At 34.8% G+C, this 13475-nt stretch overlaps 1 protein-coding gene across 1 annotated transcript; it reads right to left on the bottom strand.

Moving 5' to 3' along the window:
* Positions 1 to 10455: 10455 nt before the first annotated feature.
* LOC150024207 (ethylene-responsive transcription factor 2-like) lies at positions 10456 to 11173 on the bottom strand. The gene has a single exon (XM_090296658.1). The coding sequence runs from the start codon at positions 11099 to 11101 to the stop codon at positions 10523 to 10525; it is 579 nt and encodes a 192-aa protein (XP_090152784.1). The 5' UTR covers positions 11102 to 11173; the 3' UTR covers positions 10456 to 10522.
* Between the last annotated feature and the right edge of the window lie 2302 nt (positions 11174 to 13475).

Below are 13475 nucleotides of genomic sequence, written 5' to 3'. Positions count from 1 at the left end.
TGCCTAATAAGGTTATCTTTTGTTGGCCCACAATTCAATCTCATTCTCCAAGCAAAATGTACAACACTTGGGATTGCCTTAATTTTCCAAATGAAGTTCAAAAAGAGTTATGTTCCCCATAAGAATTACATTGCAAAATTCTATAAGTAGAACTGACAGAATAATTTACGAAAACCTCTCCATTGAACACCTGTCATAATTGTATCCATTTGAGGTAATTCGCATAAGAACCACTCTCGTCTCCACACCATATTCCATTCCCATGTATTATTACTCCACAAATCCATATTTGAAACCATGACATTGTTTATTACAAGAATTTCTGTAAATCCTAGGGTATTTTCATGAAATGTAATATCTCCATTCCATCTATCTTTCCAAAACCTACATTTAGTTCCCCTACCTATTTGCCATCCTATACTTTTACCAAATCACCCTTCATGATTCCTAGATCCAATTAACTTCTTGTGGTCTTTGCACCAAGTTGACTCATAATTACTCTATGTTTGCAGATTTAACTTTCTCTAATCCCCATATTTGGATTTTAAAATGTCTCATAATCCATGGTCTTTGGTCACAAATCTCCATTTCCACTTAGCTACTATTGTATAATGAGACAATTGTATTCATAATTAAACATTTGACTCATAATTTCTTTGACTTATATTTTCTATCACTTTAACCCATGTAAATTTCTTTCCTTAACACCCCAACCCCCAAAAGTCGCCTTTGCATTTTTCAAATTTCCTTTAACACTAATTTTTGACCTATGAAGAAAGAAAAAAAGAATTAAGAGAGTTAAATGAAAAATTTAAGTAAACCCACTTTTTTCGAGAAAATGACATTTGTTTGTATTTCCATTGGATAGTATTTTTCTAATTTTCACAACCATATTATCCCACAACCTCAAATTTCTCGAATTTCCCCCAATCGGTATTTGATACAATCCAATTAGACAAGGAGATAACCAAGGACACAACAAACACTTCACAATTAAGTCAGTCATCTCAACATCCAAGACAAGGCCCCACCAAACTTCAAAAGGACCTCAGCTGAAGAAGAACTAGACATAGGTCAAAACATGAAATGTTCTTTCTTATGGTCTTTTTTAAAAGACAAGTTTATGTAATTAAGTTGGGCTCACTTTGGGGGTCCAAATAGAAGAATAAGCTAGAGTAGGGTTCACTTAGCATAAATTGGGGTGTACTTAGCATAAATTGGGTTTGTGACAATCCCACCTTTCATGACAAGTGCACCTAGGTTTAAGGTTTCTTTGACCTACCTTCTAGAAGGTTTCTCACAAATGACACCCCTACCCCTCTATCTTGTTCTCCAAGACACTCTCTCCTATAAATAGAGTGTCTTCCCTCATGTATTTCACACATTGAATTTTGAAAGTAAGGAAACTTTGTCAGAGTGTTTAGTGAGCTGAGTCTCCTATTATTCTCGGGTCTTATCTTGAGTGAACTACACTTCAAGTGACGGCTCTACACCACTCATCTTGGAGTCTCCTCGCTCTCCAAGTGACGTGACACACCTTCATTATCCTAAGCTTCTCTTTCCTTTCATCTTTTTATTTTCCATTCCCTTATGTTCTTGTGTTCATCTTTTTCTATTTGGTTTCCATCTTCTTTCTTTCCCTTATATGCTTTTTAGTTCTGTACCTCTTCATCATCAAAACCATATAATTGTGTTTTGTCTTTGCCGTCTAGAAGTGAACCTTCACACTTACTTAACCACTTGGTTAAGTTCGTGTCCAGTGGGAATCTTCTTTGGGTTTTTCACCATATTTTGCTTAAAATAAAAAACCATAAACAAAGTGCAACCCATAAAAATGTGCAATTCTAAAATTAACTCACATTAGTATCCTACGTATGTGAATGGAAACTCCATCAATGAGAAATTTAATATAGCAACATATATATCCAATTTATTATTTTGAATCCTTATACTCCCCAATTTTCTCTTACAAAAGTTTACTTTTAGTTATAATGCCCCTTGAAAACACCTTAATATGCATTTGATAGTCATAACATTTTGTATTTTATCTTGACATATAAAAAGTGTGTCATCTGCAAATTGCATATGTTTATTTATATTTCCTTTTTAGCCACACTTTGACCCCATCTAGCATTTGTAATCTTGTTGCTTATCTAATTAACCCTGCCAATCCCTCTACTACAACTAAGAAAAGGAACAGTGTTAGTGAGTCGTCTTGTCTAAGTCTTTTAAAAGGGATACATTATTGTGTTGGGCCCCCACTGACCAAAATACATGTTGTTGTTGATATAAGACATCATTTTATCCCTTTGTCACAAAAACCTAGTATCTCCATATTGTAATATAAAAAATCTCATCTTACTAAATCATAAAATTTTTCAAAAATCCACCCTCATAATCAAACAAAATTTCTTCCTACATTTTGCCTCATCTATAACTTCATTTGCAAAAGGACATTCTCTAGTAGATTTCTTCCTGCCAAGAACGTTGATTGGGTTTTATCTACGACTTTGGTGACTACTTTCTTAATCCTATTTGCCAATAGTTTGGAAATTATTGACCCTACCAAGGAAATAGGTCTATATCCCTTCAAATCTTGTGGGTTGTCCATTTTAGGAATAATTGTTATGGATGAAACATTAAAACCGCTAGGCCACTTACCTTGCCAATGAAATTCATGTATTGCTCTCATAATGTTCTGTTTAAGTATGTCCCAATGATTTATAATGAAAGTAAAATTAAACTCATATGGACCTACGCTTTTACTCCCTTCAATCTCTCACAATGTATCATAAATATCTCCTAACTCTTTGCTCTTTGTTTCTTTTTTTTTCTTTTGCTGGTTGGAGAGAACTGAAACCCAAACCATTTCTATCTCTCTCTTCACGTTGCTCTTATTATTATTTTTAGCATGGGCCAAGCCTACTCAAAGCCATTTGTTTTTTTACCGCTAAGGTTAACATCTACCTAACCCACTCAAAATAATAACATTATTTTCTTTTTATTAGCATAAGCCAAGCCCAAAGTTATGTCTTTTTTTTCGCCCAGATTAACATTTGCCTAACCCTCTCAAATATATTTATATGTTTATTTTTCCAACTTTAGCATGCTTGACCCACACAAATATTTTATTTTATTTTTCAAAACAATAGTATCCACTAAACCACTCTAAAACTTTATAATTAAATATTATTCCTATGCTTTTGTCTGTTTGACGAACACTATTGACATCCCAATGTATGGCCGACACTAAATTACACCTTATGGGTCTTACTACCAAACAAAATATTGCTTAGAAAGTAATATGGTTAGCAATAGTGTAGGGAGTATGGAAAGAAAGGAATACGATCATATTTAGGGAAGAGAGAAGTAGAGGAAATATGGTGCCTGACACAATTGAACACTTGGTTTTGGTTGATACATAAACACTTAAGAGTTTCCTTCTATATTCATATTGGTGTTTATGCCTAAGTACAACAGGAAAAAGTTGGAAGAAATGGCAAAGAGGATGAAGGCAACTGCTAATGCGCCCAAGGATTCCTTAAGACTGAAAGCTTCTGTCACCACTCAAGTCCCTACTGATGACGAAGAAACCACTTCGGGACTGGTTTTTACAAGGAAAAGGAAGACACTCGTCACCCCTACCGAGGACTCTCATTCGAATGGGCGTGCTCCCTCACACCATGTTGCTTCCTCACACCATGCTGCTCCCTCACACCACGCTGCTCCCTTTGAAGGTCAAACTCTTCCTCGGGATGTGGTGGTCATCCAAGAGGGCAAGGCAGAAAGCTCAAGGAGACCAAACTTATGGGACCCAAACCTCGACACTCCCTCCTACATCGAAAAAGTTCTGCTCTATCCAGAGGAAAGGCAAAAACTCGTGACCCACGACGAAGGCCACTTGATTCGTTAGGCCATAAGGAGGTTTGGCTAAGCTCTTGCTACAAGCTGCTTGGTCGCTACCAAGATAAAAGAACGGGCGACAACAAAAAACATGAAAGTCCAAAAGACCTTCAAACTCCGCAAAGAGGTAGAAAAACTGCAAAGCGAGCTCCAACATACCAAGAATTTCTAACAAGAAGCTGAGCAAATCTTGGCCGAGAAGACCAAAGAGGCTGCAAACCAAGCCCTAGAAGTTACGATGGAAAGGGGAAGAATCTTGGATGAGGTCGAAAAACATAAGGGGGGGCTGACTCGCAAAAATGAAGAATTTACTAAGGAAAACTAAGCATGAAAACAAGATGCCGCCTAAGACTTCCTTGTGGGATTTGCGGCGGCCATTGAACAAGCTTCAAGACTCCACCCCAACATTGATTACTCCCAACTCGGCCCGGGTAAAACCGTGGTCGATGGTCAATTAATGGAGGAGTAGTCTTATTTTTCCCTTATTTGTAAAACTTTGAATATTTTGAACAATATCATGCTTTTCATTCATAAGTACTTTACCTATTGCATGTTAGCTGCGTCTTTCTTCACTAATCTCACTATTTAACTTGTTAAACTTCGAGTAGCGTAAGTCAATGCATGCCTTGTTATTTAACTTAGTGAACTATGATCAACCTATGTATAACAACTATTTAACACTTAGTATTTAAACTTAAAGTAATGAAAATAACAAGAACTCAATGCACAAAACTGAGCATGCAAAATCACGGGGTTCTCAAGGAACTAACCTTTTGACGAACTATACCCCCTAGCCATAAAGAGACGATGCCCATTCTTGACGTACATAGGTGTACTTCATATACTTGGGTAGGGGTTATATACCTTGACCTTGCCAGGCATTGCTCCACATACTCTGATAGTTGCACCTTTCTGTGCTCAGTTTTCTCATCCTGCGCTAAGAATGATTCATCTATCTTATTGGAGTATCTAACCCGGGTGCTAACTTACACACCAAGTCAACCCCATTTTAGCACAAGCATAAGCGGACACCTTCGCCGCGCATTACTTAATCATTGCACGGAGCACTTGAACTCGGGTAATCGTCCTCTCAACAAACTAACCTGACTTATCATACACTTACACACCTTAGTTATCAAACGCCTCTTACCGAGACAGGTCGTCTTACTTGACAACAAAAAATCAATTTGCACACAGGGCGCTTCTCATATCATCTTACCAAGGAAGGTCGTCTTACCTGACAACAAATAACCAATTTGCACATAGGGTGCCTTCTTGAATCATCTTATCGAGGAAGGTCGTCTTACCTGACAACAAATAATCAATTTGCACGCAGAGCGCCTTCTCAGATAATCTTACCGAGGAAGGTCGTCTTACCTAACAACATATACCAATTTTCTCGCAGGGTGGCTTCTCGGATCATCTTACCGAGGGAGGTCGTCTTACCTAACAATAGATAACCAATTTGCACATAGGGCGTCTTCTCGAATCATCTTACCGACGGAGGTCGTCTTACCTAACAACAGATAACCAATTTGTAGGCAGGGCGCCTTCTCGGATCATCTTACCAAAGGAGGTCGTCTTACCTCACAAGAGATAACCAATTTGCATGCAAGGCGCCTTCTCGGATCATCTTACTGAGGGAGGTCATCTTACCTGACAATAGATAATCAATTTGCACGTAGGGCGCCTTCTCGGATCATCTTACCGAAGAAGGTCGTCTTACCATGTGCTAAAACAATAAACAAAACTATCTTTCAAAAACAATTTTTCATTGGATGGCCTCGTTAAAAAAATCCTTCAAGGGAAAAAGAGCATCAATTTTATCATCACATTGTTCAAAAAGAACACATTAAACCAAAAAAATTAACTGAAATAAAACTTGAGATTTTCCGCATTCCACGTTCGAGGAATGGCTCCCCCTTCTAGGGTTTCTTGCCTATACGCTCCATTCCTGAGCACCTCGACTACGCAAAATGGAACAGTCCAATTCGGAGATAACTTGTTCTCTGGTTGATAGGGGTGAGCCTTTCGTATCACCAAGTCGGCAACCCTGAACTGTCGAGGCTTTGTCTTGGTCTTTTGCCTCAACTTCCACCTTTTCTTTAAGTTCTCTGAGTTAATGTGAGTGTTCTCCCCTTTCCCGAACCTCTCCATCAGGTCCATGTTGTCTTTCATCGACGACTTCTGCCTCCGTAATCCATTTCAACTCTCCTTCCTAAACAATGAATGTGTAAGTTCTCTTATTTTTTAGGCTACTCTTGTAGCACTTCTGAGCCGTCTTTTGGTCGGACTTGATGATAATAACTCCTCCCTCAAAAGAAGGCAACTTCATTTTCATATGGACCGTTGAGGCCACTGCACCCAACCTGTTTGGGGAAGGTCGCCCCAAAAGCAAGTTATAAGCTGAAAATGCATTAACAATAATGTATCTTACAGTGATTGTCTGAGTTGAGGTGCCATCAGAAAAGTCGTCCTCAACTCGATGTACCCCCGTACTTCCACCTAGTCTCCCATAAAGCCAAACAATCAACCATCGTACGACCTCAACTAGTTGGGAAATAACTGCAAATTGTTGAATGTTGACTAGAACATCACATCTGTCGAACTCCCCTAGTCAATGAGAACTTTGTGTATCTTCCTTCCCACGGTGACAACAGATATCACCATTGGATCATCCTCATGAGGAACCACGTCCTCCAAGTCAGAGATCGGGCTCTGGGGATGGTCAAGTCTCCTCGCCTCTAGGGACATTACTGCTTGCGCGTATCGCTTACTCTTGTAAGTAGTGCTCCCTCCTCTAGAAAATCCTCCCGAGATGGTGTTCAGCTCTCCATGGATTGGTATCTCATACACTTGGTTCCTAAGTGTAACTTCTCCCTTTGGCTCTTCCTGATATGCCTCAAGGTAATCCTTCAGGAACCCTTCCTTCACCAAGCTCGCCAATTGGTGACCCAGAGCTATGCATCGTTTGATGTTGCGCCCAAACCCCTCGTGGGACTCGCACTAGGTGTCCTTTCGTGGCCCCAGATTCCTGTCAGTCTTCTGAAGAAACTTCAGCTTGTCTGTTTCCCCTTAGATGCCTAACAATTCCTTGTAGGATACTCGAAACTTGGGTTGGAATGTTGACTCATCCCTGGACTTTGAATTGGGCTCGTCTCTCTTGGCTACGTATGGTGCGTACCTCAAGTCTGCTATCTTCTCGGTTGAGGTTTCGTTAACCCTCTGAGGTTGGACTCGATCGCTCTCCTTAGGCTTTGGATGCCTTGAGAATGAGTTGTCGTGCTTTGTGGCGACGACCTCCTCTGCACTAATATGGGCAACAACCCGTCGTTGTATTTCGGAGAATGTCTCTTCCGAGTTCCTGATCAATGAGTCGCTAAATGGTCCTGCCATGATTCCTTGTTCGAAGGCATTGACCATCACGACCTCGCCATGGGTCTAGAGCTTCACTGTAAGCGCCCATAATCAATTTAAGTAGTTTTTCAGAGACTCCTCTTCCCTCTGTCTCATGTTGAAGAGGTCATATAAAATTGGAGGTTTGACCTGGTTCATAGAGAACTGTTCCTTTAACAGGTCAGAAAACTGATCGAAAGAGGTGATATGGCCATCAGGAAGCCCACTAAACCACTGCAGGGTTGTGCCTGTGAATGTACCCATGAACATCTTGCAATGGATAGCATCTGTTCCTCTAAAAATAATCATATGGGAATTGAACTCCATGAGATGATTTTCAGGGATCTTCTACCCCCGTGAAAACGATTTTGGGCGTGATGTAGTGTGGTGGCACAAGCTCATCCATGATCGCCTACGAGAATGGCTTGGGATGAGCTCTCAGGGGCACATTCAAACCTCGCTCCTTTGTGGAGCGTTGATCACGTTGTTGTAGATTCTTGTGCAAGTCCTCGTTGGTCTTGTGCAATTCTTCACTGTTTGCTCATGAAGCATCTATCTTCGCCATCAGTTGATCTTGCATAAGCACTTGCTCAGCTTGAGCTTCTGCAATGAGCTTCTCCTGCTCGGCTTTAACTTCTGCCATTAGCTTCTCCTGCTCGGCTTTAGCTTCTTGCTGGATCCGCTCTTGCTCTCGCCTGTACTGCTCGTTGGCTTCCTGGAGAGCTCTTACGGTGTCCATAAGTTGTTGTAAAGTGGGGACCTCACTTCCTTCAGATCCCACGGGTCCTTGCAGTGTTCCTCATGTCATTGAAAAACTTTGACATAAACGTGAGTGGGATCAGATTTTACCGAACCCCATGGTGGGCGGGAAATGTTCTTGCTGGTTGACTTTCTCGCCAGTTGACTCTAGTGAGAAGCTCCACTTCCTATCTTGTCTCCTCTAGATTCTGTTATGCGTCTTCTTGTTGCACTGGAACATAACTTTGTTGGGACAGAGGGGGCTCTACCTGTTGATCATACTCCGACGATCAGGTCATTGAGAGCTTTACAAAAATAAGATAAGTATTCAGTTTTAGTCTCCGAAACAACGTACCATTACCGGGGGGCTCAAACCCCTTTTATAACTATTCTTGTAACAACTTTCTCTCATGGGAATCTTATCTCTACTGAAAGCATAATAACAGAAAGACCACCTGCCAATGGGGCACCACTTCAGGTGCTATTAGCAGGAAAATATTTTGTTTTACGTGGGCACCCTTACTTACGGTGCTTCTCTTATTTAACAACTTTATCTTTTTCAACCAACAACTGTATGCATGTATTTACGTATCTTAACAAGCACACACTTATCTGTTAGGTTAAAAAACATATTCGCTAATAACCTTATTTTAATTTATAACAAAAATATTATCTTAATTAGTCTCTAACTGGCTTACCAACATAACTGGGTCAAACTCGTGACCCACCCTTTAGGCCCAACAATCGAGCTGACCTACTCACGCTCGTGCACAGAACATCCGAGCACTCTGTTCAGTATAAGTATTTTTTCATCTATGGATACCTGGGAGGAGTTAGATTGTTCTGAAGTTTGGGTGTTTTTTGTACATGACTTTATGTGTAGTCATTGCTAGTTTTTGGTGTGAATATGACAACAGTTGAGGAAGGTATGAAATAAGAACAAAGAGGAATTCATGTAATTTTTAGTGGTGTGACGGTCTAGTTTGTCTCTTCCCTTTTTGTATATAGGTTTGGACATTCCTTAATGTCTAATTTATTTATTTTTGATAAAAAGTATAGCTTCCAGCATTTTAGTGTGAACATTTTGATTGACGCTACTCGAATGCAATGCATTAGGGTCCGTTTCTTTCTCATTATCTCTTTTTTACCAACTCTAATATATTATTTTCTTGTAGTGTTTCACTTTTAAATATATTTATAGTTGATATAAAATCTTGGCATTTTTAGATTTAATATCTTGAAATTTACATCTTAATTTGATACTTAGCTAAATTTTAAAATTGGAATATTTTAGTTAAATTATTTTCTACAAAAAACGTGTGGAGGAAAATTATTCATATTCCACGTCCAAGGCAAAATGTCCACTTTAATGACAAATGCATGTAATTTCAAAAAAGTTGAGTTCATAATTGTGTGCGTGATTGAGCTGTTTTAGATTCCTTTCACTTATTGGGTCAAACCAAAAGTATTCGAGAATTGAGCAAGTTAACCCAACAACTTTTGTTCACCAATGATCAAATCAACCATTTTTACTTTTAGAAATCACAGAAATATTCTATTATCAAACTTAACCTATCTTCTTAAATAAATAAAATGTTAACTATGTTTTAGTGTCGTAAAATTTTCAAAATTTAGTTTTTGTCCTTTCAAAAATTCATTCATTTTTTTCCTAATTTTGAATTCGGTTAATTGATGTACTAGAAGTGATGCATCAAAATTAGGATAGAAAAAAAAATAGACAAAAGAATTAAGAAGAAATAAAGCTAAATTTTTTGAAGAATAAATTTCCATAATTCATAAGTAACTATACTCGAGTAAAACTTACCTATGATGATAACCTCTAGGAGGGTATTGAAGGCTTCTTTTATATATGTTTTGTTCTGTTAGATATATTTGAGAGTACTTTTCTATATAATATATTTTGATAAAAATATAATAAATACATATATTATTAAAATAAATACTAAACTGTTATTAGAAATTAATTACTGATAAAAAAAATTAAACTAAATTTTCTCAATCCTTCTGTAATATTTTTCTAAAGAGGTAATTGAAAATGTTTATTTTTTACTTTTAAATTTCAATACTATTTAATTTTTTATTAGAGAATTGATGAAATATATATGTGATAAATTTTTTTCTTATTTCATACTCTCATATACTACAAGAAAATCAGAAAATAGAAACCAAATTTTAGAAACAAAAAATAATTAATTGTTATATGACTAAATTAGATATCATTTTTAGAGACTAAAAAAATTTTAGTTTCTAAATTGGTTTATATTATTGTTAAATGGTTTCTAAATCGATATCTAATTAGCAACCAAGGTTTTATATCCATAATCTAATTAGATACTAATTTAGAAACCATTTAACAATAATAGAAACTAATTTAGAAAATAAAATTTTTTTAATCTTTAAAATGGTCTCTAATTTAGTCACTATAACAACAAATTATTTTTATCTCTAAAAATTAATTTCTATTTCATAATTTTCTTGTAATAATTCTTTGACTTTTATTCTTAGCTAACCTATTAAGCAAATCAGCTAGGTTTCTCCTCTTCTTTGACCCTTGTGACTCTGAACCATCCTCTGCCGTAGACAAAGGAGGCAAACAAGCCTCCGGCGGGTTCGGCTTTGGAGCCACTGCCGCCGCTATCACTCTCTCCGGCCGCGCGTTGGATCCAATCAAGTGTGGAAAATTCAACTTTGCTTTGCTACCTCTCATCTTGAAAGCAGCCCTATCATAAGCTAAACCTGCTTCTTCTTCAGTCTCATACGTTCCCAGCCAAACCCTTCCGTTTCTCTTTGGATCCCATATCTCCGCCGCAAACTTCCCCCATGACCGCCGCCTCACGCCTCGGAAGTGCTTCCACTTTGGAGGCGCGTGCACCTCACGCGCTGCCACAGGTGCTTCCACCATGCATGCAAATAGTTGAGTGGCATCATGGGCATGGCTAGGGTTTGCAATAGGATTCTCGTACGAGGAAGAATAAAAGGTTTCTTGGTCGGAAACATTTTCAAGCTCGTATGATTCAACACCTGAACACAAATCATTGGCCATGCTTTTGAAGATAATGTTCAATGAAACTGTTTTTTCTTTCTTTAAGGAATTTGCTTCGGTTTGGGATGCAAATGGTTCTGTGTGCTTGAAGAAGAAGAATTAATGTATTTATACCATTTTGGTTTTTGGTGGTATTTATTATACACTGTTAAATATTTTTTAATTATTTAAAAAAAATTTGTTTTTAGATTAAAAGGTTTCTTTCACCTAAATTTACAAAAAATTATATTAATTCAACATTATTTAATGCTCCATTCATATATAAAGTAAAATTGATTTTATATACAGTTTGAGTAAAGTTATTCAATCATTGATTAATCTATTTTAGACATCGTAGATTATTACTTGAAAATTATGATATATTGTTTTTTAATAGGTTTGAACTAGATATTAAACCCGTTTTTAAAATTAGCTATTATCATTTTATATACTTTAAATTAATTTTTTTAAATTATTCTCTAATTAATATAATTAGTAACTATTTTTTTTAAAATTTAGAGATGATTAATTCAAACTTTAGAAGCATTTTTTTTTGTAATATTAAATGGGTGCCATTTGAACACTTTATTTTTGTAATTTATAACACATTTAAAATTGAATATCTCATAAGAAATGTGGGGTAAAAAGTTAAAAATAAAGTTAGTAGTTGGCTTTTATCTTTCGGAAGAAATTGGCAAAATCTTTTGACACTTTAATCATTTAAAAATATATTTTTTCTTTTAAAAAATATACATACATTAAAAAAATCATTAAATATTAATTAATTTAAAATAAAAAAATAATTAATTATTATATTAACCGATATTATTTTGTAAAATAAAAATTATTAATATCTAAAATAATTTTTATTAACTATTAATAAAAATTATAAATTATTTTTTAAATTGATATCTAACATCAACTATTAAGTATTAAGGTTGTTAATGACTAATTAAAAAATTATAATTTTAATTCTTAAATATTTTAAATTCTAAATTAATTATTAAAATTGAATTTAAAATATAAAATAGTTAATAGTTAAAACTTGATAACTAATATTAGATATTAATTTAAAAAATATTTTGTAATTTTTTTTAATAACATAAAAAATAATTTAGATATTAATTATTTTTTAATTTAAAATAATATTTAACTTAATCAATATAATGATTAATTTTTTAAAACTTAATTTATATTTAATAATTTTATTTATAATAATATTTTCGATAAGACTAATTTACTTTTAATTACTTATTTTTTGATTCGATTTTAGTTAAAAAAAAGTAATTATTGAATGTTTGTAGTCAATCATACGTGTTCAAAGAATTTAACAATTTTCTTATCCTTTAGAAAATGAAACTGTATGCATTATCAAATTTTACTGTTTATTCTGCAGAATATTTTATATTAAAGATTAAACCATATACTGCCTACACTGCCTCTGGTTTTCAAATTGCTTGATTATTATTGGAGGATGAATGAGTGGTTTCTTTCATGCTTTGTGAATATAATTCAAACTTTGAGCTGGCAATAGCTTTTTTTATTATTTTTCTTCATTTTCATTGACTCAAATAAAATTCCATAAACAGTGAACATATATAATCAACTATTTCGTCCCTAAAATAAAAGCTTTGCTCATTAATGAATAGAAAAATTATCTATCACTAAAAAAAATTATGAAATAAAAACTAATTTTAACGAGAAAAAACAATTAATTGTTATAATAACTAAATTAGAAATCATTTTAAACATAAAAAAAACTTTTGATTAGTTAATTTCTATTATGGTTAAATGATTTTTAAATTGGTATCTAATTAGCTACCAAGGTTTTTTTACCAAATTTAGAATCTAAGTAATTGGTAGTTAAAACCTTGGTAGCTAATTAAATACCAACTTAGAAAATATTTAACAATAATAAAAAGATAATTTAGTCTTTAAAATAGTCTCTAATTTAGTCACTGTAGCAACTAATTATTTTTTGTCTATAAAATTTGTTTTTATTTATGATTTTCTTGTAGTGATACGTAATAACTTTAAAAATTAAGTTAAGTCAAATTATATTTAAAAATATTTATCTTTTTTAATATTAATATTTGGAATTAAATGTTTCTTTCAACCCTTTTCCTTTATCCTTCACATGAGCCTTTACCCTTGCCCCACCGTTAGTGATACTTGAATTCTTTCATTTATATTTTTATTGAGATAAAAGAACACACCATTGTGCACACTATAAATTCTAGGGAAATCAACACATCATTGTTCACACTATAAATAAGGAAGATTTCACTTTCCAATATGAGGTTATTTATTGAATGATATATTTATCTTTTAAAATTTTCTAAAAATTAATATTCGAAACATTTTAGTTTTAAAATAAATATTAGACTTCCTTTAT

The sequence above is a fragment of the Phaseolus vulgaris genome, chromosome 10 (genome assembly GCF_051622355.1).
Source record: "Phaseolus vulgaris cultivar YP4 chromosome 10, ASM5162235v1, whole genome shotgun sequence".
In the NCBI taxonomy this organism is placed as follows: domain Eukaryota; kingdom Viridiplantae; phylum Streptophyta; class Magnoliopsida; order Fabales; family Fabaceae; genus Phaseolus; species Phaseolus vulgaris.
This window is presented reverse-complemented; position numbering and strand designations above follow the sequence as displayed.